At 42.5% G+C, this 26928-nt stretch overlaps 1 protein-coding gene across 1 annotated transcript; it reads left to right on the top strand.

The window, feature by feature from the left end:
* Positions 1-886: 886 nt before the first annotated feature.
* RUVBL1 (RuvB like AAA ATPase 1) lies at positions 887-25543 on the top strand. Its single transcript, XM_073351379.1, has 11 exons — positions 887-1146; positions 2091-2177; positions 2994-3126; positions 8921-9072; positions 10669-10758; positions 11654-11803; positions 13546-13609; positions 16958-17156; positions 20956-21058; positions 24490-24581; positions 24917-25543. Exons 1-11 carry the CDS (start codon positions 1006-1008, stop codon positions 25074-25076), a joined length of 1371 nt encoding a protein of 456 aa, XP_073207480.1. The 5' UTR covers positions 887-1005; the 3' UTR covers positions 25077-25543.
* The last annotated feature ends 1385 nt before the right edge of the window (positions 25544-26928 follow it).

The raw sequence follows: 26928 nt of genomic DNA, 5'->3' as shown, positions 1-26928 counted from the left end.
GTCCTCCTTTTCTTTTTGCGGCTAATATAAAACATTATAAAATGTTAATGAAGGAAATTACAAGACAAGACAGCTGGAAGATAAAAGGTTAATTTTGCTACCTCTATTAGAAGTATTTAGAGCATTATTTCTTTAAAAGGGAAGTGTTAGCTAAAAAGGAAATGTTAGTGGGACCAAAGTATAGATTTTTAAGGAGTATTTTCTTCAAGCTATCACTATTTCACTGATGGTTATACCCTCTTACAAACCAGTGCAAAATCAATGGGCCACCTGAGCGCAAGGGCAAGAGACCCCATGCCTCTCCCATACCTGCACAGAGAGTCCTTTACCAGTCAGTTCCAGCAAAACAATCAGGCTCAATTAGAGGCAGCCCATGAATGAGATAGGGCTGCATGCTTCAGGAGATCTCTAGAGCAAGCAAATGCTTGTGCCCTTTGTCATTTTGACACAGCCACTATCACAGAAAATAAATCTAGTTATTTCTGTTCATTAGAAGCAAGCAGTCCTCGCTCCCCTCCATTTGCCAGAGGCACATAAGGCTGTAACCTGAGCAGCCCAAGATTCCCCAGGCACCTGACCTGGGAGGGGAGTCTCCTAAGCCTGGGAATCCCCCTATCACACCTCCTCCCATACCCCACGCGGATCCTGTAATTCCTTTTCCTAGCCTCTGTAAACCCTCCTCTGCAAGACTTGACTGGGCCCTACAGAGGCTGCCTTGTCCCGGCCCAATAGCTCCAGAGCAAGCGGGCGAAGCCGGAACCTCTATTAAGAGCGCAAGTGGAAGTGGATGGGCGGGCTGTCTCAAGCCTTCCCAGTAACAGACACATGCCCTCTCCAATAAGCAGTGAGGATCGTGCGGCGCTGGCCAATGGCAAGGTAGAGGGCGGGATTGGCTAGCCAGGCGCCGGGAGCCTTGGTAACGCGCGGGCCGCATGTTACCCGCGCCCGTCTGGAGCGGAGGGAGTTGCCGCCCAGTGTCTGCCCCGCAGCCCCGAGCCCGTGAAGATGAAGATCGAGGAGGTGAAGAGCACGTCGAAGACGCAGCGCATCGCCGCGCACAGCCACGTGAAGGGGCTGGGGCTGGATGAGAGCGGCGCGGCCAAGCCGGCGGGGGCCGGGCTGGTGGGGCAGGAGAACGCCCGGGAGGTGAGAGGCCCCGGCCCACAGGAGGCCGGGATGGGAGCGGGGGTGCCCAGAAGGCAGAAAGCGCCCCCGTGGCTGAGCGGCGAGGCTCTGCTGCCCGTTTGCGCATCCCGCCCCCTCGCGCAGGGCCCCATCCCTTACCCGCGCTGGCGCCGAAACCACCAGCTGGGCGTTGAAATGTCCGGCCCGGCTGCTTCGTGGGGCCCCTGCCGGGGCTACTTGTTCGGCCCCCTCCCGCGGCCACCTGGGGGGGGGGGCCACAGTCCAGCTACTTAAACCTTTGTCTCTCCTGTGGGCTCGCTGGTAAAACTCCAGTTCCATGCGCCCTGCAGGCTCCTCAGTCGAACCTCCGCTGTGGCAGCTCACCCGTATAGCCCTACGCATCCACAGGTGTCAAAGCACTTTAACAACAGAAGATTGGTGCCGTCATCTGTTTCTTCTGGTGGGGAAACTGAGGCACAGAGAGGCACAGTGACTTGCCCAAGGTCCCACGGCAGCTCATTAGCATAACTTGGGTGGAACCCAGATCTGCTAACTCTGAGACCCATGTCTTATCCACTGGACCACGCTCTCATGTGTCTTTCTTTATACCCTAAATGTTTTAAGAGCCACTCCAGTCTCAAACGCTTATAGGTACATGTAAGAAGTTTGCGTTTACAGTAAAATGTCAGAACTCCTGGGCTCTGTTTGTACTTCTGCCACAGATTTTCATTGATTTGGGGAAATCACTTCTGTCTCTGCCTGAGTTTCGCCATTTATTACTGAGATCACACTTAATCTTAATGGTGTTATGAGTGGTAATTCTTATTAAGCACGGTGGGTTCCTCTGCAATGAAAGGTGCTCTGGCAGTGTAAAAGTATTATTGTGTCTAAACTGGTTGAGAATGCTCCTTTAGTAATCTTTAGGTGTTCTGATAAATATCTAAATTAATTTCTTTAATTTATAGGCTTGTGGTGTTATAGTGGAATTGATCAAAAGCAAGAAAATGGCTGGTAGAGCTGTGCTGTTGGCAGGACCTCCTGGAACTGGCAAGGTATTGTCTTTCTTCTCAGTGCTGAAGCTGTTCTCTACTACTCTATCTTAAATATAGTGGGGTCAAATATTTCCTAGTAACAATTTCAACAGATACCTTCTCCAGTTACTGGAACTTTTTTTAAGTATAAACTTGAGCCAAAGTTGAGCCAGTATTGATCCTTGCTCCAAATTGTATTTTGCCATGTTATGAGCATGCGGTGGCAGTGTCCCGTTCTAGTGCCAACATTGTAAAAACCACTTTGCGTACATGAGTGAATGAAAAGGTAATATGAAGTGTGTGATTTTTAAAGAAAGGTCTTCTTAAACATATAAATTTGGGGTTTTAAAAGCATTTAAACTTTTGTTTTTTGCACTTTACAAGTCTTAACACCTTTCATACTGAATGTTAAAAAGACACGGCCCAATACTACTAAACTGTTTTATGACTAGCTTGAAGTGTTTTTTGGCAGTGCTTTATAATCCTTGGATAAAAGCCATGATGTAAGGGGAAAGTGCAACAGTTGTATATGAGAAAGTAGAGTGGGTAAGAACATAGGACCTGGGAGTCAGGATTCCTAGGTTCCACTTCTCATTATTCCATCATCTCATTGGAGGCACTTGTAGTGCTCTATTTATAAAATTGAGCACTGTGCGGCTTAAAAGAATATTTTTAAAGCACTTACAGATTCTTGGACAAAAGGTGATTTAATGAGTAAAGTATTTTAACCTTCTGGAGTGGCAATCGTCTTTTCCACAAGATCTTTTAGTCATTATACAATTATTTCTCATGAGAATTTTTAAGTGTGTAATAGTTCAGTCTCTCGAATTTTTATAGACTGCTTTGGCTCTAGCTATTGCTCAAGAGTTGGGAAGCAAGGTTCCGTTTTGTCCTATGGTTGGAAGTGAGGTATACTCCACCGAGATCAAGAAGACAGAAGTCCTGATGGAAAATTTCAGAAGAGCTATAGGTAAGTGTTAAAATAGAAGAAGAGTAAAGTGTTTATGTTTGGGTTTTTAAAAAAATAAAAAAAAAATTGAACAACAGAACACTAGCTTTTTTCCGTAGTTCTGGTGAGGGGCCATGTTTTCATGCTCCAGTTTTCAATGTTCTTCTAGCCATGTTTCATTTGGTCTTGTTCCTCATCTTAGCTGAGTCAGTATGGGTTTTCTGCACTTTGAAACTTAATGCAGTGTTCATGTCTTTGTCACCTCAGTTATTCCAGTTCATCTCCCTTCCAAGGTTGTGGCGGGGAAAACTTTTCCATTCTCTTGCCTTGTCCTCCAGGATGTTCTCCTGTTCCTGCATATTGTTGCTGGACAAAGTGAGAAAAAAATTCTCTTTAGAATCTGTCAACATGAGTCTTAAGTCTGGAGCGTTTTGTAGAGAGGGAAATGCTCCTCTTTTTCTCTTGACAACATTCTCAATCCTTGCTAGCCAAAAACTTAAACCTAAGTCTCCTACATATCAGTACTTTGCCTGACATTTTATTCTAAGTGAGCACAAGAAAATGTTCCATGCTAGTAAGATGAGTATCTTATTAAGTGGTAAATGCATTCTAGAATTAAAGAGGAAATTAACTTGAATTGTCTGGGTTTCATTTTATCTGAAAGAACAAAGTTAAATTTGCAACAAAAGATCATTGAGTCTTTAAATTAATCTTCTTATATTACTTTTATATGATTGCTACTGACAACTGATAAAGTCAGTCAAAAATTTCCCTTGGATGCATTTGGATTACATAAAGATAGCCTAATTGTTTTCAGTCTGAACACAGCATCAGTTAATTTCCATGGCTTCTATGTAGTGATTCACCATGGACTTCAGCTAGGTATTTGGTGAAGTATCTCTCTCAAGCCTGCAACCAAACAAAAGTGTCCCATTGATTTCTATAAAAAAGCAATTTTCAGCAGTCTAATCTGTAAGTTACCGTTAGGTTGGCAGAGTTTGCGAGGAGGGAGATCAGAGATGAGAGAGAGCAGTCTACAGTATTTCCTTGATGTGATGAAATTCCTTGTCAGAGCTTTGGAAACTTGAACCAGCAGATGAAACCTGTCTCCATATTGTCATTCCTAGAGATAGCAGTAATTTAACTCCCTCTAGTTAACAGCCAACCACATTGTTGGTGCTTCACATTCCCTGCGGGTCAGCACACGGATGCTTTTAAACGAAGAGTGGTGCTAGTGAAAGACTGAGATTCTTCTATTCCCTTTTGTTGAATTCCATGTCAGATTTACCTAATGCAAGTTATTGTAAAACATTCCTTTGGGGAGATTTGTTTCTTTTAACACCACTTACAAAAAATCCAAACATATTTTAAAGGACTAATAATAAGCCCCTGTTTTACATGAAATAAACACTTTTCAGTCATGCTCAGATCTAATTTTTTACTTTCATTGTCATAAAAAGGAATTTCTAGTGCATGTTTTCAGAAAAGGGTTTTGTTTTCTAATTGGAATAACCCCAATGCAAGGCATGTGATGACTGTAAGATAACACTTCTTAGGTGTAGGAGCAACTTGTCTCAAGTCTCACTGTGATCCTGATACTTACTGTGTGCTATGTCATGTGATTCTTCACATAGCAGGTCGCAACATGTGTGGCCTGTTATACATCTCATGCATAGCACTTTCAGTTGGTTTAGCCACTGCAGTATTATTGAAATGATTCTGACTAACAGTCAAATACCCGAGTCTCATTCACAGGGTTTCTTATTCTTGGATGCAGCAAGAGTCTGCTGTGTTTGGGGACAGTACCCGTACGGACAGCCACTAGTGCATCAGATTCTCCAATTGTTCTGGGCCCTGCTCATTGACATGCTTCCTAACAATGTACCCAGTGTGGGTCCCATCTCTCGTTTAGATTGTTTTCTTTGCCATATTGAAGGTGCTCTCTGTCAGAATTATTATTGTCAGGATTCCTTAATACTAGATTTCAGAGGAACAGCCGTGTTAGTCTGTATTCGCAAAAAGAAAAGGAGGACTTGTGGCACCTTAGAGACTAACCAATTTATTTGAGCATGAGCTTTCGTGAGCTACAGCTCACTTCACGAAAGCTCATGCTCAAATAAATTGGTTAGTCTCTAAGGTGCCACAAGTCCTCCTTTTCTTTTTGCTTAATACTAGAGTTATTATCAGGGTCTGACATGTGCTTGGTGCTGTTCAGGACTCATCAAGACAGGCAGTCTCTGCTGTGGAGAGCTTATGGTTCATAAAAGACATAAAAAGACAAGATGTACTGGGACTAGAAGATTATAGGGCAATTCTGTCCTCTGATTTAAAAAAAAAAAAGTAGCACAGATGTTAATCCTGTACAGAGCTTATTAGCATTTGGCAAAGATATTGACAGAATATGTTAAAGCACAGTTACAGTCAAAAATCTCTCTTAAAATAGCCACTGCTTAAACAGTATATTTATTCCTTATGTCTCCAACCTATACTTGCTTACGTGGCAAACAAAATTTTACTCCTCTTAGTACTGTTAAGCCAATAAATACAGGACCCCATAAGTTCCATTTCTGGAATCATGCATCTGAATATAACTGCAGGAAATACCTCCATTAGAGAGCTCTTTGACCTAGATCATCTTCATATCTAAACTCCAAATTTGCCTCTTGCCTAAAATAAACCTTGCTCCTACTACAACCAATTAAAATCTCTAACAACTAAGGAGCATGTCAAGGTTCCTCCCCAACTCTGAACTCTAGGGTACAGATGTGGGGACCTGCATGGAAAACCTCCTAAGCTTATCTTTACCAGCTTAGGTCAAAACTTCCCCAAGGTACAAAATATTACATCCGTTATCCTTGGACTGGCCGCTACCACCACCAAACTAATACTGGTTACTGGGGAAGAGCTGTTTGGACGCGTCCTTCCCCCCAAAATACTTCCCAAAACCTTGCACCCCACTTCCTGGACAAGGTTTGGTAAAAAGCCTCACCAATTTGCCTAGGTGACTACAGACCCAGACCCTTGGATCTTAAGAACAATGAACAATCCTCCCAACACTTGCACCCCCCCTTTCCTGGGAAATGTTGGATAAAAAGCCTCACCAATTTGCATAGGTGACCACAGACCCAAACCCTTGGATCTGAGACAATGAAAAAGCATTCAGTGTTTTACAAGAGGACTTTTAATAAAAAATAGAAGTAAATAGAAATAAAGAAATCCCCCCTGTAAAATCAGGATGGTAGATATCTTACAGGGTAATTAGATTCAAAAACATAGAGAACCCCTCTAGGCAAAACCTTAAGTTACAAAAAAGATACACAGACAGAAATAGTTATTCTATTCAGCACAATTCTTTTCTCAGCCATTTAAAGAAATCATAATCTAACACATACCTAGCTAGATTACTTACTAAAAGTTCTAAGACTCCATTCCTGGTCTATCCCCGGCCAAGACGACTACAGACAGACACAGACCCTTTGTTTCTCTCCCTCCTCCCAGCTTTTGAAAGTATCTTGTCTCCTCATTGGTCATTTTGGTCAGGTGCCAGCAAGGTTACCTTTAGCTTCTTAACCCTTTACAGGTGAGAGGAGCTTTCCCCTGGCCAGGAGGGATTTCAAAGGGGTTTACCCTTCCCTTTATATTTATGACAGAGCAATAATAAACAATTCATACCATTGGCTAGAGCAACCACCATTAGCTGTAAATTTCTGTGATATGCTATCTTCCCTGCATCATTTCATGTTACTTAAATAATAAGGTGTTCAAAGCAGAGACTTGTTAATTTCTCTGTTAAGGCACACCCAAGACACTATATAGAAATGTTAAATTTCTGAAATTATATTCTATGTGATGTGTATTGCAGGGTATTTCACAACAAAGATAAACTAACAATTCCACTGAAAATTATCAAACTCTTCAATTCACATTTATGTCTTACTTTAAAAATCCCATTCTTAATACGAGACCAGCAGGGGGAGACAGACCCATATTATTTTTGTCAAAATTATATCCCCCGCCATCAGCAACTCAAGATTACTGGTGAAGTGTCTGATCCATGTATTTATTTCAAAGCAAAATGTAAAGCTGCAAAATGTAAAGCTACAAAACAAGGGAACTTTTATAGGGTTCTGGTGACCTCCAGTCGTGTACAGAATGAGTTCCCTTGTATCTCAATACAGTCCACTTGTTGTTTTTGGGATGGTGCATGAACCTCATAACATATGTATTTTACAGTGCCTGTTGAGGAGTGGATTCTTTGAACTTTCATGTAGTTGGAACCTTTGCACAATAGTAGTAGTGGTGTTTATTCTTAGGATAATCTGACCATAAAACTCTCTCCACCCCATATTTAGAAATTTAAAATATAAATTAAAGATTTGATTATAGATGGCCATAGAGGGAGTACAGTAACCCCTCACTTAACGTCCTCTTGCTTAACATTGTTTCAATGTTACATCCCTGCTCCATTACAGAACATGCCCATTGAAAGTTGTGCAATGCTCCCCTATAATGAGCTGGCAACAGGCCCCCTCCCCCCCACCGCATCCCCCCCGCTGGTGGACCCCACAGATCAGCGCCTTCTCCCTGCTCCCCCCGCCTCCTACCCATGACAATCAGCTGACTTGCTGCCTTCAGGAGGCTGGGGGGAGGAGCAAGGGGGCTGCGCGCAGCCTCCCCCTTGCCTCCTGAATGCCACAAACCAGCTGATTGCAGGAGACAGGGGAGGGAGGGGGAAGGCTGTGCACCGCATCCTCTCTCCTCCCCCCAGCCTGAATGCTGCAAGATAGCTGATTGCCGCGGGCAGGAGACGGGGGAGCAAGAGGAAGGCGCTGATCCATGGGATCCGCCGGCGGGCGGGAGGCACTGGAGGCGGTGTGTAGGGGAGCTGATGGGGGACTGCCAGCCTGTTTAATACCTACATTAAATGGATTATTTAAAATGTATATAATGCCTTTTGTCTGGCAATAAATTTTCTCTGGAACCTAACCCCCCCTATTTACATTAATTCTTATGGGGAAATTGGATTTGCTTAACATCGTTTCACTTAAAGTCACATTTTTCAGGAACATAACTACAACGTTAAGTGAGGAGTTACTGTAATAGATACTATGGTAATGGGAGTCCTAGAGAAGTACACAGACTAGAAAAGTCTGCATATCTCTAAAGGGGCTCTACTGTCAGAAATCCAGGAGTGGTTTGAATTTTGCACACCACCAGAGGTCTCTTAATAATATATGTGGTCCATCTTTGGCTATAATATATTAATTTAAAAAACAAACACTTTAAATGTTAAACATTAACCTCTGTCAGAATCTCTTTAAAATAAAATAGTTAACATGCATTTTTACCTTTAACTTTGTTACATCTGATGAAGTGAGCTCACGAAAGCTTATGCTCAAATAAATTTGTTAGTCTCTAAGGTGCCACAAGTACTCCTTTTCTTTTTGTTACTAGAATCTCTAAAGTTACATGAAGGCATTGGTTTTTAAAATCTTAGTGTCCCTAATACCATCACTGTTGGTCAGGATTTTGGCTTAAACTGCATGAATGTCCTTAGCTTTCCAATTAAGTGACCTGGGGATCAATTTTCTTTCCTACTAATATTAAAAAAAACAACAACAAGGTATTAATTTTATTTTCTAGTTTCCAAAGTAGGGAATTGCCATGAAGTACATTGTAGTATGTAAACACCCTCAATGCTCTCAAGTTTATAGACATTGGCCAGAATGACTTCTAGATGGTGAGAGTCAAGAATAATTAAATGTAAATGGCCACTCATTTAAACACTGCAATTCATCTAAACTATTTCTTGTAGGATTGAGGATAAAAGAGACCAAGGAAGTTTATGAAGGTGAAGTCACAGAATTAACTCCATGCGAGACTGAGAACCCGATGGGTGGATATGGCAAAACTATTAGCCATGTAATTATAGGACTCAAAACAGCAAAAGGAACAAAGCAGCTGAAGGTATATATGATAAATTCTCTGGCATGTCATTCCATGTCCCAGATATGCATCCTTGCACCATTTGTTCCCATCTTACCTAATTTTGTTATCTCTAGCCCAGTACCAAATAAAGTTAAAAATAGCCCATTTCTTCCCCCTGTCACCTGCGTACTGGTAGTAAACAAGTTGACCTGTTCATATTATATAGAAATATTACTCTTGGGTCTCTTACTAGTACTTTAAAGACTTAACTTCAGATAACCTTCTGTGTTCAGCTACAGGGGGATTTGTTGATCCAGGGGTCCTCTGAAAACTGCCATTTCCCCCTAACTTTCCCCACCAAACACACACCTTCAGACAGCTCAAAGGATAGCTCAGACTGCAAGAAATGCCTGAGTGTGCCACTTTGATAGCATTACCAGCCCCATGGAATAAAGGACTGAACTCGGGAGCCAAATGGATCTGCCTCTCCAGGGCAGCACATTTTTCTGGTATGTGATGCTGAGCTTGACCCCAACTACAGCTCCATATTTATAACAACAATTAAATACACAAGAAAACACTTTTTTAAAAAAAAATTGGTACTCCACCTGAATATTGGAAGATAGCTTCTTGAAATCTTGCCTGTATTAGTGTATATTATTTCATATGTTCCTTGCCTCCTTTTTATGTTAAGGAGGAAGGTCCAGTGGTCTGAACATGTGGCTGGGAGCCAAAAACCCAGTTCTGTTCCTAAGTCAGACCCTGACTCCCTTTGTTTCTGTAGACAAGTCACTTAATCTGTACCTCAGTTTTCCTTCCTTATACAGTATATAAAATGGCGATAAGAGAATTTACAGCAGCATCTCTGCTGTTTAGCACGTATTGTCTTCTCTTTGTTCATTTTGAAGATGCAAAATAAGAGAATCCTTAGTGGAAGTAAATGAACCATCCACGCAAAAAAAACAAAAGCACATGCCATGTTCTGGCTTCCACCTTGCTCATTTAGTAACTGCATGTAGGAAAGAGAACAAAAGGTCAGTAATCGCGATGGTCCCTTCTGACCTTAAAGTCTGAGACTATGAATAAAAGGGTCACATCACTCCATAAAAACATAAAAAGACTTTTGAGTGGTCAACAGGTGCAGTTTATTCCAGAACTAACAGCTAGCCCTTTATAGGGTTTGACTAGCAGCCAAGAAAAGCACTGCACCCTGAGAACAAAGAGTATATCAGTATGAAATGTAAGGCATCCTCTTCCTGATATATACCAGCATCCTCACAACTTGGCATAATGCAATTTGTATTATAACATTAATTCATCAGAAAAACAGAGTAGGCAAGAAAAGTTTAAATACCCTCTGTAAATAAAAGTTAAGTAAAATAGTAAATATGGCTTAGTCAAAAAGCCTCTTGCTCAAATAGAAGGGGAAGTGAATAAGGAAATTTTACAATACCCTTTGTGCAGCCTGTTCTAGGTCTTGCCCTAAAGATTGAATTGAACCTCAGAATTTTCAACTTTGTGAAATGTTAACTTATTTTGTCTGACTGTCTAACAAGCTTTGGTTTAAATCTCTCGTTTCATGCTCATTCTGCAATACAATGGAACTGTCTAATCTCCCATGTTGTTTGTCTCCAGTTGGACCCCAGCATCTTTGAAAGTTTACAGAAGGAGCGAGTGGAAGCCGGGGATGTGATTTACATTGAAGCAAACAGTGGAGCTGTCAAGGTAAAGCCAAAACATGACTTGACTGTTACCCTGCTTTGTGTACTCAAAGAACTTCCAGTGTCACCTCTGCCAAAGGCCCTGTGACCTATTAACCTTATTTGGCTTGGGCAAGCTGGATAAGACTGTGTAAAAGAAAGGCCCGGGACTTCGCTGCTGTGGAGGGAGACATTCCTCCTGCCTCAAGACAGGGTGGTCATCCAGTTCACAATTAAGGTCATCTTGGCAAGGAAGCCATCCCTGCAGCTGTCTGAGATGAGCTTTCTTTCCTTTAACCTTTAAGACCAAGACATCTTTTCAAAAGGGAGGGAAAAAATCCAAACAACTTTAGTCATTCTCAAACTGAAATATGCAGTGTATTTAATCTTTCTTTTATCTCTGATATTTTCTCCACAAGATGTATGCATGTAGAAGGGAATACCGCATTAGTTAGCATTCTTTTTATATCTGATTTAAAATGTAGTGTACAGTGATACTTGCTGTTTAATGGATGAGCATAATATTTCGTATCGTATAATAAATCACCCACCTACAAAGAAGTCTTGAACAGTTCTCCCAATCTCTAGTTAATCTGCTGGATTTGTCCTTTAGCAGAAATTGCATACAGTTAAAAGAAGAGCAGAGGGAGGTGGAATATTCAGTGGGAAAATATCAGGTGTTTTTTAACAGGGTTTTTGAGCCTTGATCAGTAGATAGAATATGCATGTTGCTAAGCGGGGAACAAGGCATATTCTGAAGTGTCAACCAAAGCTTGTCAGGACTGGAATTGTGAACCAAGCCCTTTATCAACTATATGTCACTCAAGGTCTTGGCAATGAAACTAACTGTATACGTGTGTTTCTCTTCCCCCTCTACCTCTCTTCTCCTCCTCCACTCCTCCACCAACCCTTTTCCACAGAGGCAAGGCAGATGTGATACTTATGCCACAGAATTTGACCTTGAAGCTGAAGAGTACGTCCCCTTGCCAAAGGGCGATGTACACAAGAAAAAAGAAATTATTCAGGATGTCACCCTTCATGACCTGGATGTGGCCAATGCTAGACCTCAGGTACTTGACTCTAGAGACTAAATCTGTGCAAAAAACTGTTTTAGCCTGAGGATGGGTACCAGACTAACCCAAGGGCATGTGGGGAAAGGATGAGAAGCAGTGAGGATGGGGCATGCTGCAGGCTGTGGGTTCTGCTCACTCCACTGAAAACATGCCACTATTGAAAAAACAGTAGGTAGCACCTTGAAACCCATCTTCTCTCCCTTTTCCTGCAGTTCCTGGCCACAGAACCAGCTCCATAAACGTTCAGGGAGCAATTTGCTTGCTCAGTCTTTGTGTATCTGCTCTTGAAACTCTTGCCAGCAAGAGTACATTTCACAGCCCCACAGACACATTGGTAGATGCTCTTCATCCCATCCAGCAAGTAGCTTTCTGGTGAGTGAAGGAATAGCCAGGGGCCACAAAAAACAAGAAAAAATGAGAACATGAACAAAGGACAGAAAGAAAAAAGAATAGCAGCAAGTGAGAAAGGGGGCAAAGCAAAAGAGGTGCAAGAATGAGCAATTGTAGAAAAAAGTGTCAGAGCATAGTACCAGAGAATACCAGGAGAAGGGGGTACCAACCAAATACATCACAAGGATGGGTTCCTCAAAAGACGTCGGGGAACCGCTGCACTAGAAGCTAAAGCATAATCTGTGCCAAAAAAGACCCTAACTAACCAAAAAACCTAGGGGCTGAAGCTAATACGAGGTTTTTATATGGAGCTATTCCCATCACCACATGAAGAGTAGGTTACTTTCCATCCTCAATACTTAGACATGAACTGGTAGCAACCAGCAGGTCTGCATTGTTTTTATTTTTTAAAATGTTCTGGATACACATTAACTTCCTTTGCTCTGTAGTTTATTGTTTCATCGGCCATGAAATGGGAACTGCGAACACTTTGATAAATGATCTTTGCTTGTCTGACTTCAGTGTAATTTCTGTAAGTGCCCCTGTATCCTTTAGAAATGTTTAGTAACTTAATATACTCCCCAGTTACTTGCAGTAGCACCTTAAGCTTTCTACAGTAGCAAACTTTTTGTATAGGGAGTGTTTTTTCCTCTTTTCCCCAGTATTGGGAGGTCACCACTTTGTCAAGCTGTGCTGTATACGGACAGTGACTTTAAAAAAAATAAAAATAAAAATTCATATAGGTTCTATACGTGAAGCAACACTCCCAAGATTGACATACCCACAATTTGACACTCCAGCCCCTTGATCTACTTATTTCAAAATAATCTCCCTTATAAACAAAAAAAACCCCACTAGACTCACCCTACAAAAATAAGGGAGTAAAAGTCTTAAAATCCCAACACAACCATCCATCTGTTGGAAAGTTGAATACTCACAGTCCAAACAGGCAGCTCCAGCCTTTCTGCTCTCTGATCAGTTCTATTTGTGTGAGGAGGGAAATTGACAATGCTGTAGGAAAGGGTGTTAAACTTTGAGCTCTCTCACTGTTCTCTCTCAAGTCCAGACCTAAAAAGGGAGTGAAGAGGCATTCTTTTAACTAAAAAAGGATAAATTTGGAATCCCAAGGCAGTGACGTGATAATGAGTTGGACAGTTGGATTAGAAACAGAATCGGCCATTGTTGGAGCTAAAATATTACAAAGGACCCCAAATAAATGATTATTCAACTTTGTATCCTAAAGGTGTAAAACCCTACCGTCTATAATAGCCTGGTCCATATCAAACCTGGTGCATTGAGCAACAGCACAGGAAGGAGAAATTGTTGATCTCTAACTTTGCTTTTTCTAGGGTGGGCAGGACATCCTTTCCATGATGGGACAATTGATGAAGCCTAAAAAAACTGAAATTACAGGTATAAAAATTGCTTGCACCACATCTTAACCCTCAACATAAGCTATACATATGCCTACTAGACAAGGAGTTGAAAGAACTGAATTTATGTAGCAACTCTAATGGTGAATTATTTCAGAATACTTCAGAAAGTCACAAGTTAGGTGCCAGCAGTGCAGTGACTGGAATCAAATGCAGCACCGTTGTCCAAATAATAATATCCCATATGTTGCTTAAGACATTGGAGCCCATTTTATTGAGAGTGAAAGTTAGTCAGGACACTAGGATATATCTCCCTGTTCTTTCAAAATGGTGCCACTTGATATGGTAGGGGACCCAAACATTCCATGAAGGAACAAACCAATACAATTCTAGAACTAAATTCTTCTTTCACCTTGGAGTGTGCTACCTTTCTCATATTATGCAACTGTACAATAGTTTTGCAAAGTAGCAAAATGGCTGTGAAAGGATCACTGTTGAGTGGTTCTGTGTGGCATTGATTCACCTATAGCAACAGCCCATGCACTTTAATATGGGTGTTATAAGTGGAACTGATTCTCTTCTTACCTACAAATCACAGAAGGAAAAATACCTACAGTAAAAATCTTCTGTCCTTTTTGCTTTGAAAGAAAAGGTGCTTCAACAAGTATCTTACTTAAATTCAGGTCAAAGTCTGTTTCAATACTAAAATTGAATGATGCTCTTTTGAAGTATTCCACCTCTTGCAGAGATCACCTTCCATATTCTAAAGTCAGACTATATGTAACATCTTGCACAGCTTTGAGATCCATATGTTCAAAAAGCTAAGGAATTATATTTTTGCTTATACTCAAATGTTACGTTAAAATAAACCAGCAGTATTTAGTTTTCCTTCCAGTCACGCTTGGGAACATGGTCAGAGTTCCTCACAAGCTATGCAAGTAGGAGAACTATCCTAGTTGAAAGTACTAAGAACTTGGCCTTCATGCAGATGATGATGCTTATACTTAGATGAATAACAGAATTCTTCTTGCACTCTCACAGTCTGATGCCTCAGTGTGTTTTAACTGTGGAATGTATAAATGTGAGATAGAAAACAATGGGTATTGTGGAAACATTGAAATTGGGAAGAGAGCAATTTTATACTGGATCAGACCTGAGGTCAGTCTTATCCAGTATCCTGTCTGACAGTGGTCAGTACCAGATGCTTCAGAGGAAAATGCAAGAATCCTGCAGTAGGCAGATGTGGGGTAATCTGCCCTGACCAGCCTATCATTGCTGATCTCTTATAGTTAGAGATTGGCTTAATCCCTGAAGTATGAAATTTCGTATTCCTTCTAAAAATTTAGCATTAATTTTAACTCTGTTTTTTATATCTATGTACGTGTCCTGCCCTTCTTGAATCTTGCTAAGTTCTTAGCCTCAAGAACTTCATGTGGCAAGGAGTTCTATAGCCTAATTGCATGTTGTGTGGAGATATGGTATATTATTTTTGAATTTGCCACCTTTAATTTCATTGACTGTCTTGTATTACAATACAAATAGAACAAAAGTTCCCAGTCTAATGTCCCCTGTTGTTCATCTCTGTAGGTAAATCAACTAGTCCTTTTAATCTCTCTTCACATGAGATTTCTGTGCCCTTAATCATTCTCATCACACTTCTTTGACCCCTGTCTTCATTTTGCAATATCCTTTTTGAGACAGAATGACCAATACTCCACATTATTTCAGATGAGGCTGCAGCATTGATTTATATAATGACTTAATATTTTCTGTATTATTCTCCATCCCATCCCTTGTGCATTCTTCATCTTGTTTAGTGTTTTTTTTTCCCCCACTAAAGATTGGGCAGAGATCTTTGGTCTGTCCATGACAACACCCAGGTCCCTTTCCTGAGTTGATAAAAGTGAATTTAAAAACATTGTAAAGCATAAAGTAGTTCAAATTTTTCCCTACAATGTCCATTGCTTTGCATTTATGGACATTGAACTTTTCTTACCATCATGTTGCCCATTCTCCTAGCTTGGTTAGGTCCTCAGAAGTTCCTCCTAGTCCTCTCTGGACTTTGTCATCTGCAAATTTTGTTACCTCATTACTCACCACCCCCTCTCCAGATCATTAATTATTTTAAATGCTGAACCTAGTACAAAAGTTTAATCTTTTGCCATGATGAACTTTGACCATTTAACCTTATTCTTTGGTTTGTGTGTCCTAGCCAGTTTTTGATTCTTGACAATACTTTGCCTGTCACCCCATGGCTAATTGGCTTCTTTAGTAGCCTCTTGTGTGGGATCTTGTCAAAAGCTTTTTGGTGGGTAATCAGCTGAACTTGAGACCCCAGTGTGACCCTCTGGGCAAAAGGGCTGATGTGATCCTTGGATGCATAAACAGGAATCTCAAGTAGGGGTAGAGAGGTTATTTTATCTCTGTATTTAGCACTGGTGCGACTGCTGCTGGAGTATTGTGTCCAGTCCTAGTTTTTATAAATCGAGAAGAATATTGATAAATTGGAAAGGGTTCAGAGAAGAGTCACAGGAACGGTCAAATGATTGGAAAACATGCTTTATAATGATAGACTCAAGGAGCTCAGTCTGGTTAGCTTAGCAAAGAGAAGATTGAGTGGTGACTTGAGCATAGGCAATAAGTACTGACATGGAGACAAATACTTGATAATGGGTCCTTCAGTGTAGCAGACAAAGATATAACGAGGTCCAACAGCTGGAAGTTGAAGCTAGACAAATTCAGACTAGAAATAAGGCATTTTTAAAACAGTGAGAGTCGTTTATCATTGGAGCAACTTACCTGGGGTTGTGGTGGATTCTCCATCACTGACAATTTTCAAATCAAATATTTTTCTAAAAGATCTGCTTTAGGAATTATTTTGGGGAAGTTCCGTGGTGTGAGGTATGCATGAGGGCAGGCTAGATGAGCACAGTGGTCCCTTCTGGCCTAGAATCCATCAATAGAGAAAAAGAAGTGTAAGACTAGTGAGATATAATTTTCTGTTGCAGAATCCATGCTGTGTTTTAATTTTGTTTTTCAAGTTGCTTTTTACACCATTGATGAGGGGTTGTGCTTACAAAATGGCCAGCTTTGTATACAAGTTCCAAGAACTGAAAGTGAGAAACAGTAACTCCCCCAGAACATGACTCTATATCATACTTTCATCTCTCTCTTACGCATATGAGAAAACATGGGAACTTGGGTCAATCTGACTCAAATCCCACAGAGACTTTGCATCACAATTACTCACCCATTCATGATAGGATATCAGTTTAGAATCAAGATGCTAGGAAAGTGGCATCCCCCACTTTAGTGTCTTAGGGTCCTTCCCATAGCTGCAGAGAGCGCTAACAGAACTACTAAAATGGTTTTCTTTCCTGTCTTTTAGACAAGCTTCGAGGGGAGATAAACAAGGTGGTGAATAAATACATTGATCAAGGCATTGCAGAGCTGGTCCCAGGTGTGCTCTTTGTAGATGAGGTTCACATGCTGGATATTGAATGTTTCACATATCTGCATCGCGCACTAGAATCTTCTATTGCTCCCATCGTCATCTTTGCTTCCAACCGAGGAAACTGCATCATCAGGTACAGTTTTTAAAATTGAATTATACATCTGAGTTAGAATTAGCTGTCTCCATACCAAGAACTATGATCTTTGAATGCTTTCATCTTTGGTGCTGACACACCTCTGATGATCATCTGGATGGATCATGAGCCACATTGAATGCTCGAGGGCTGCACCCCAGGGAAAGAAAGATGACTGGGTTAGAGAGTTAGATGGAAGTATCGTTTCTTCATCTCGTGTTTCCAGGGACCCACCTTTCGATCCCTTCAGCAGCTGCCACTGGCAAGTTTGTTTCCTTGTTCTACTCTAACTGCCCTCTTCTTTGGCTTCCTTTAATGTACACATCTCCTGCCTGCCCCCCATCTACATTCAAAACACTGCTGCTAAGATCATCTTCCTGGACCTTGTTTTCCCCGTCCTTGTTGAGTCTTTTCTCTGGCTCTCGTTTCTGCACTGCAACAACTTTTAGCTTATTGTTCTCCCCTTTAAAGCCCTTCTCAGCTTACTCCCTCCCCCACTTTGCACTTTTCTGTTCTATTGCATTGACTAGGCCTCTTGTGCTCCTCCAGCAATGCCAGCCAGTCCATCTCTCTCACAAGCGCACTCACTCTATCACATACTCACACTCTGAACTAGTCAATAAAATCACTCTATTTTCCCTCAGATCTCTCCAAGAAGCACTTCTACCATGTTGCCTGTGGTAAATTGCTAGCGGATAATTTCTAGATAAATTGCCAGTAGGGATTGATACTGATTTTGTTTTAATTGATTGAACCTGCAAACAGCTACTCTGTGTAATCAGATAATCTCACCCTTGATGTCCTCCCTTCCCCAGTCCCCTGTGTTTGGTACATCCACTTGATGCATCTGGTCTTCAACTGGAAAGCTCTTTTGAGGAGGGACCATATCTTTCTGTGTGATGGTCTGCACCTAGCACACTTTGACCTCTGGACACTACTGTATTACAAATATTAAAATAAACTGTGCAAAGAACAGCAGCCCTGGAGTGGGAGACCTAGAGAAATGGTACCACCATATGGCTTTTGGAATCACATAGCTGATTCTTACCCTATGTTTGAACAGTTGTTACTAACCGGGTTCAAGCATGGCTTCCCTCACCAGGAATTAGGTAAGGATTGGTATTGTATCTCCTTTGGACCCTGCAAAATACAAGGAAGGCCTGTTTAAAGGATTGAATTCCCAAGCACCAGGACACAACTGCAGATACTGTTAAATAATTGACCTGGTAGTAGGGTATGTTAGTGACGGTATCTGTCATGTGGAAAGTCACAAAGTGAATGTCTTTCCTCTTGCCTTAAAAACGGATCATAGATTACTGTGGCAATACCTGAAAATCCATTGGCTTTAGTGTTTAACAGATCATACTACTAACCCAAGTATTTTAAATTGCTTTCCCATTTATATCTGCCTGCAGATGGCCCTTAACAGGATCAAGAGGTGTATCTAGACATTTGTATAATACAATTGGCTCTGTATCCTAATATGACTAGGAATAGCATTATATGAAAGCAGCGTGCCATCTACTGGTGAACATAGTGAGAGATGTTTTCAGAAATTTACTTTCTTGCTGACCCTTTGAATAGCTTCCTTTAGGGGGTCGTGAGCGGAGCCTGAAGCATTCAAATACTGGTACCGAGTCTGGAAATTGAAAGGTCGTCATAGTTAGCTAAGGAGTTCGTAGATCTAGAATCCTTGGTGTCACTTTTCCCTGGTAAAAGAAGAGTTCTAGGGACTATACTGTACGCTTAATGCACAGTCTTGCCCTTGCACCTCTCAGTCTGCTGGATCACTAATGTGGAATATAAACAACTACAATACTAGGTGAGGGGAATAAAGGAGATAGTATGGAAAACTGAGCAGTGTGATGGCTGGTTTAAGCAAAGAAGATGCTCTCAATGTTCAGTACTGCATATAATTTCTGCTTTATTGGTTAAACACTACAGCAAAAATAATTTGCTCCTTGCTGGAACGTGTACAATATACTTGGGAATATCAGACAGGTGTAGTATGCATGTTCTTTAGGGACTGACTAGCACTATGAGAACAAGCTATAAAGAAGCTGGCACCAGCTAATTCCCACCTTTCCGTATTGCTGTGTGAAATGATTAAGAGTGCAGGGGAAAGAATATTTTCATTTTAGGCTGTTCCAGGTTTAGCGTACAAACTCCGGAGTCTGTTCCCCCTTGTCATGGACATAGTTCCCGTTAGTATGTCTTGTGTGAGTGTGCCTGGTGGGAGAATAAACCCTTCTGTCCACAGCTTGTTTTATCGTAGCCTGACTCGGTTGCCAATATCTAAACCAGGGGTCGGCAACCTATGGCACGCGTGCCCTGCTCAGCCCACTGCCGAACCCAGGCCGGGACCCTGGCATGCAGGAGCTTGCCATTAAAAATCCTGCCCAACCCGGCCCACTCTTCTCCGCCCCCCGCCCCCCCCCCCCGGCGGGCACAGGGTGAAGAATCTTGGTCCTGCCAGTTGCTGCTGCAGGGCAGGCAAGTTCCCCCCTCCCCCACCTCTTCTCCCAGCATGCTGGATTCCTGCCCCTCCTCCTTTCCCTCCCTGCCACCGATCAGCAGATGGCTCTTGTGAGGGAGGGGAGAAGCGGAGCCTTAGCCTGCTCGCTGCTCTGGGGAGGAGGCGGAGAAGAGTTGGGGAAGGGGGGTGGAATCATGGCATATCCCCTCCAGCCCCCTGCCGTGAGCCTCTCTGGGCAGGGGGCTGGAGCAACCCCACAACCCTAGCCCACACCCCCAGCCTTCTGCCCTGACCCTTACACCCCCCAGCCTCCTGCCCTGACCCTTACACCCCCCCACACACACCCAGTCCCCCCATCCCATGCCCTGACTCCTGCATGCTCCTCACACACCCCCAGCCCTGACTCCTGCACCCCACACACATACCGAGCCCCCCTCACCCTATGCCCTGACTTTTGCAACCCCCCACATTCCCACCTCCACCCTGGGCACCAAATGGGAGCTCCTGCACCCCCACCCCACATTCCCACCTGCACCAAATAGGAGCTGCCCAGGTAAGCACTCCACACCCAAACCTCCTACCCCAACCCTGAGCCCCCTCCCTCATTCTAGCTCCTGGCCAGACCCTACACCCCAACCCCCAGCCTGCTCCTTCACCCCCAGCCCTGTGCTCAGTGCACTCCCACCCTCAGCTCAGTGCAAAGAGAGAGAGAGAGAAAGAGAATGGGCTAGAACCAGGGAGAAGGTAGGTACCCACTCTATGCGGCCAGGGCTGGGATCCCAGACTGGCAGTGGGCTGAACACGGCCCTGGCTGGCAGGAGCCGGCGGACGGAACCCCAGACCGGCAGTAGGCTGAGCCACTCAGCCCACTGCTGGTCTGGGGTCCCAGCTGCCGGCCCTGTTCAGCCCGCTGCCGGTCTGGGGTTCTGGCTGCCAGCCCTTTGCCAGCCAGGGTCCCGGCCACAGGCCCCGCTCAGCCTGCTGCTGGCCTAGGTGGATGGAACCCAAGGCTGGCAGCGGGCTGAGCAGGCTGGCAGTGTAAGATCAGCATTTTCATTTAATTTTAAATGAAGCTTCTCAAACATTTTGAAAACCTTGTTTACTTTACATATGACAATAGTTTAGTTATTTAATATATAGACTTATAGAGAGAGACCTTCTAAAAAATGTCAAAATGTATTACTGGTACGCGAAACCTTAAATTAAAGTGAATAAATGAAGACTTGACACACCACTTCTGAAAGGTTGCTGGCCCATGATCTAAACCAAGCCCATGTGTTGAACTCTGAATGAGGAGTCTGACCTCTCGTGTATCTCTTTCAGAGGCACAGAGGATATAGTGTCCCCTCACGGAATACCACTGGATCTTCTGGACCGGGTGATGATTATTCGAACCATGCTGTATACGCCTCAGGAAATGAAACAGGTAAGGGCTGTATTAAATACTACTTTAAAAGTCTCTGGAATTCCAGCCTATAGAGAGGTAAGAGCTAGCACTTGCCTACGTGTGATGTTACATTGTAGCTATTTGATCTCTGCTTGGGCAGCAGGATTTACTCCCAGAACCATCTCTGTGCCATGAAGTCTCCTGGGGACATGGTGCCTAACTTGCCTTTCTGGGTTGGTTTTTTGGTGTGTGTGTGTGTGTTTGACCAGTATGATGAACTAGAGTGGTAGAGTCTGAATTTTGCCCACGAAAGGGCTGCATTGGTAAATTGGCTGAGGCTTGAAAGGCAAACCTTATCTCACAAGAAAAGGAGTGGATTGTTGTTGCCCTTATCTCTAATACAGAGGTGCAATTTACACAATCTGTAGGTTCCAACGTGCAGTGCTTTTTTGCTTAATATGAAATGGGGCATTATGGGTTGGGACCTTTGGTCTCTGCAGGCTGCACCTCTATGTTAAAGATGAGGGTGGTTGTGTTGTAGAACTCTATAGACTGCTCTTCTGCGACTCCTGCCCTAGATGTACTTTCTCTATCTTTATCCTACTTCTGTCTCTAAACTTCACAAAAGCATACAGTACCTTTTTTTCCCCCCACACTCCTAGGCGGAGTTCAGGAAGAGTTGTAGTGATACATTACTCAATGCCTCAAGACTTTCATGTGGGCCAGCACAATGTATTGTGTATTGATTATAATCCTTGGGTGCCATTATGATGCATCATGTCAAAGATCTTCCTCATTAGCGTCTCAATAGCGTGAACTGACATGATACAGGAGCCATTACAGTTTATCCTGTCAATTCTTTGTATTATTTAGGAGATAGTGTCAATGGCAGGGAGCATTGTCACAAGATAATGGGCTCATGCTGCTGGATAAGTGCCAAGGTGAAGCTGAGGCATTTATCGAACATAAATGTAGAGGCAAAACCTCATTTCATTTGGTGTGAGGAGGCTTTTGTGAATTGCTGTTTCGAGGCATGCTCAGGATAGTTTTTGTGCACCTGAAAGGACAGCTGAAGCACTGTAGTGCAGATTACAATGGAAGTGGCCAGAGGGTACAGTAATACAATTGGGTTTTGTCTGTCTATAAAGCCAGTTTTAAAGTTCTGACTTGCTCTCAAAGCCTGGAGATTCAGTGAGGGTTGCCACTCTGTCCTGGATTTCTTCCTATTGTGCTTACATTTTCCTAGGATATGTTATGGTAGCAGCAGCATGTATTTTGAATTGCCTTTTGTAGAGTTGAACTATATTAAAATGTTAATTGACTTTGATAAAATATAAACTGGTGTGTGCTGTGCCATCACATTGGACACCCTCAAGTGATCCCTGTAACCTATTAAATGATTAAAGATATAATATATGAACTGTCCACTCTCAGAAGTGTAGAGCAGGAACTGTGTGATTGCCATGACCTGCTTGTGTGGGGGAAAGACCACAACAGTGCTGTTCCTAAAGCCATATACAGAGTCTTGCTGATTATGCCCAATAAACCATGGCACTCGATGTTTAATGTGTCCATACTTAGACAATTCTACCTTAAGGACTGACCTCCACCTCAGGAGGTTGGGAGCTGACGCAACTGAGTTTCATTCATGACCAAATCGAGCTGTTTAAGTTTAAAAAAAAAATCGCACAAGCCTTGGTTGGGGGTGGAGGGAATCACTTTGTTTTTAAATTAAATTTTATATGGGTTTTCTCCCCCTTTTGTATCTTTTTTTTGGCTAGGAAAAAGCAGTTTTCAGAGGCAATGTGCATTTAAAAAAAATTTTTTTTGCCCTTGCAGGGGGTCACATGAGAACTTTGAGCTCATTTTTTGAAAATAGTGAAACTTCACTTCTGACTGATTCAGAAATGGTCCGTGCAAAACTTTCACTTATGCCTGGGTAGTTTATAGTATATGTAAAATGCTTCTTAAATTTCTGTTGAGTGATGTAAGTTAGCAGCTTGTATTCAAATTCCATTATCCAGCATTAGTCTGAGAGCAAAGGAATCCCATATATCTTAATCCTACAATGATGTGGAAGAAACTTGCTTTACAATAAAATACCAGCCCTCATTTAACATTAAACTCATATGTATTGTCACACCTGTACTTGCATAATTGGGACTTCTGTTCTTGAACTCTCTCACCCGAACGCGTCTTCCATTTTACAGCAGTTTTATATGTATTTGCTGGGTTTAGTGTGCTGATCTTATGTTCTTGTCACAGAGCAGTGCCTCTCACAAGCTAAAAAGTTATAAAAGTTGTTTTTTAATGTGGCATTAACTGACACCTCAAGGTGTATTTCTGGAGCGTAGCAATAGCTGGAAGCTTGGAAAAGTGAAGTTGATTTTACAAGTTTTGTTTGTTTTTTTTTTAAATCTCAAATCTAACATTAATTTGTAACATTCTAAAAGCTGCTTCAAAATGTAATGTTTTTAGAGCAACTTCCTGCTGTGTCAAACCCCTCTCTCTTTCTTACTCTCTCTTCCCCCACTCCTGACTCCCCTGCTGCATTTTTATGGCTTTAATTTAAACGAGTTCTTCTTGATATCTTGTTTACAAAACTGCCAAAGTGAAAAATACCTGTATTATATGAGGCTCGCAGTTCCAGAGTTATCTCAGCACTACAACACAACATCATTATCCAGGCTGCCCCTTATCACTCAGCTGGTAATACGGACTGCTGGGAGACTTGTCCCACTTTTGTTACAGCTTTATACACTCAGGCTTATTGGTATTAATCTCGCTCTCCAACTTTACAAAGATCTTCAAACTGGTACAAGCTTGCCACCGTTCTTGAAAGATTAGATTTTTCTTAGTGATTTTAGGGAGGGGCAGGTTTGAACCCTTATAAAGTAACTTTTTGATTTATTTTACCATCTTACTTATCAAGCGACTAAAAACTGTACGGTGTGGAGTGAGCAGCTGAGGGGAAAGCAGGGTTTGTAGGAGTGGGCTGTATAGCAGTGACTTAGAGTATGCATGATTGAGACTGGGGCATCTCTGTGCTTCTGTGTACACAGGACTCAGACTGCTGTTGTCAATAACTATGTGGTTGTAGTGATTTTCCCCTATAAGCTTTATACTAGGCTTCTAATTACTGAGTAGGCTTAACCAGCCTTGCAACATCATCATGAAACTTTACCGATCCATGCAGTCCCTCCCCTGCCCTTCACAATGATGATTAATGAAGTCCAGAGGTATTTAGGATTTTTGCAGGGGGTGGGAGGGGGGTGTCTTTTGTTTTAAAGGATGCTGTGGATGTTTGAAATGAAAATCACATTTTTGTTTCATGTCTTATCTCTAAACAGGATATCCTGTCTGCCATTGTGTGCGTGTGTGTGTATTTAATTAACAAGCACGGTATCTGCTACTGTCCAGACTGTTACATGACTGCTGCAGCTTCACTTCTCCACCTTATATCTCCACAGATCATAAAACTTCGAGCCCAGATAGAGGGAATTAATATTAGTGAGGAAGCCCTAAACCATTTAGGGGAAATTGGTAACAAGACAACCTTAAGGTAAGTAGAACCCATTGGAATTTTCTCACACCCTGCAAGGATTGGATCTGGAGGTGCTGTGATAGTACACAACACCCTTCCCAGGGTAAGAGTGAGCCTTAGTTGCTGGACAATGACCTCTAGCCCCCAAGGAATGGCTTTTAAACACAATCCAAAAGTGATAGTCCTCCCATTTTGAGGTACACTGGGCACTCCCTGGAATCCTGCTGCTCTTTTGTGCTTCTGGTACAGAGCTGTTTGGTAGGAATCTGACAAGGTTACTTGTACCCTTTTAGGAGTTTGTGCTGACGTGCTGGATTGTAACAGTTAATTCAGCCTATTCTCTTTGATCGCAGGTATGCTGTGCAGTTACTGACACCAGCTAACCTGCTAGCCAAGATTAATGGGAAAGACAGCATTGAGAAGGAGCACATTGAAGAAATAAATGAACTTTTCTATGATGCCAAATCATCTGCAAAAATCTTGGCTGATCAACAAGAAAAGTACATGAAGTAAAGCAGCTTGTTGCACATCATGTGCTTTGGAGTAACTTTTAACCCTTCCAAGGGTTGGCTTAATTATTGAAAGAGAAATAGGCAAGAGAAACGTTAATGGTTAATCGCCATTGGGACTGAAAAGTATTTAAATGGTAAGATGCTTCAAGACATGAAGCATAACAGCCCAATCTTCCTACTTTGCTGGCAAGCAATAAGATGCTCCCTGATGCCTGTAACATTTTATTGTCCCTTCTATTGAGTGTACATGAAATGGATACACGGACCCATCATTTTGCTTGTCCTTTAGATTTGGTTACAAAAATGCTCTAGGCTCAGGAAAAGCCTCTTGATTTCTTTGAAGCTGATGCTTAAGAATAGTCTGTTTTCTTTATGAACTTTGTTTGAATTTGTCAGAACAAGAGTTCTTCCTTCTAAAAATTTTGCAGTGATGTTTGTCTGAAGTGCTTTTTAATAAAATATTTCAAATAATGCCTCTTGTGCTGCTTTCATTCTGCATGCTGATCTGCCTGAAGAAATGGCCTCTCGTTTCTTCTGACTGCAGAGCCATTGGCCATTATCTCTGAAAACTCATGGTGATCGGGGGAAGTCCCGGACGACTGGAAAAAGGCTAATGTAGTGCCCATCTTTAAAAAATGGAAGGAGGAGGATCCAGGGAACTACAGGCCAGTCAACCTCACCTCAGTCCCTGGAAAAATCATGGAGCAGGTCCTCAAGGAATCAATTCTGAAGCACTTAGAGGAGAGGAAAGTGATCAGGTACAGTCAGCATGGATTCACCAAGGGCAAGTCATGCCTGACTAATCTAATTGCCTTCTATGACGAGATAACTGGCTCTGTGGATGAGGGGAAAGCACTGGACGTGTTGTTCCTTGAGGCTTTTGACACTGTCTCCCACAGTATTCTTGCTAGTAAGTTAAAGAAGTATGGGCTGGATGAATGGACTATAAGGTGGATAGAAAGCTGTCTAGATTGTCGGGCTCAACCGGTAGCGATCAATGGCTCCATATCTAGTTGGCAGCCGGTATCAAGCGGAGTGCCCCAAGGGTTGGTCCTGGGGCCAGTTTTGGTCACTATCTTCATTAATGATCTGGAGGATGGTGTGGATTGCACCCTCAGCAAGTTTGCAGATGACACTAAACTGGGAGGCGTGGTAGATACGCTGGAGGATACAGAGGGACCTAGACAAATTAGAGGATTGGGCCAAAAGAAATCTGATGAGATTCAACAAGGACAAGTGCAGAGTCCTGCACTTAGGACGGAAGAATCCCATGAACCGCTACAGACTAGGGACCGAGTGGCTCGACAGCAGTTCTGCAGAAAAGGATCTAGGGGTTACAGTGGACGAGAAGCTGAATATGAGTCAACAGTGTGCCCTTGTTGCCAAGAAGGCTAATGGCAATTTGGGCTGTATAAGTAGGGGCATTGCCAGCAGATCAACGGATGTGATCATTCCCCTCTATTCGACATTGGTGAGGCCTCATCTGGAGTACTGGGTCCAGTTTTGGGCCCCACACTACAAGAAGGATATGGAAAAATTGGAAAGCGTCCAGTGGAGGGCAACAAAAATGATTAGGGGACTGGAACACATGATTTATGAGGAGAGGCTGAGGGAACTGGGATTGTTTAGTCTGCAGAAGAGAAGAATGAGGGGGATTTGATAGCTGCTTTCAACTACCTGAAAGGGGGTTCCAAAGAGGATGGATCTAGACTGTTCTCAGTTATAGCAGCTGACAGAACAAGGAGTAATGGTCTCAAGTTGTAGTAGGGGAGGTTAAGGTTGGATTTTAGGAACAAAAACTTTTTCACTAGCAGGGTGGTGAAGCTCTGGAATGGGTTACCTAGGGAGGTGGT

Source organism: Lepidochelys kempii, chromosome 7 (assembly GCF_965140265.1).
Source record: "Lepidochelys kempii isolate rLepKem1 chromosome 7, rLepKem1.hap2, whole genome shotgun sequence".
NCBI classification, from domain to species: Eukaryota; Metazoa; Chordata; order Testudines; family Cheloniidae; genus Lepidochelys; species Lepidochelys kempii.
Note: the sequence above shows the minus strand (reverse complement) of the source record. Positions and strands in the feature narration are given on the sequence as shown.

Bases quoted from the DNA above. Each gene is read 5' to 3' on its own strand.
- RUVBL1 (XM_073351379.1), top strand. From the start codon at position 1,006: ATGAAGATCGAGGAGGTGAAGAGCACGTCGAAGACGCAGCGCATCGCC. The intron at 1,147-2,090 runs GTGAGAGGCCCC...TTTAATTTATAG, and splicing joins GGCAGGAGAACGCCCGGGAG to GCTTGTGGTGTTATAGTGGA. The intron at 9,073-10,668 runs GTATATATGATA...GTTTGTCTCCAG, and splicing joins AAGGAACAAAGCAGCTGAAG to TTGGACCCCAGCATCTTTGA.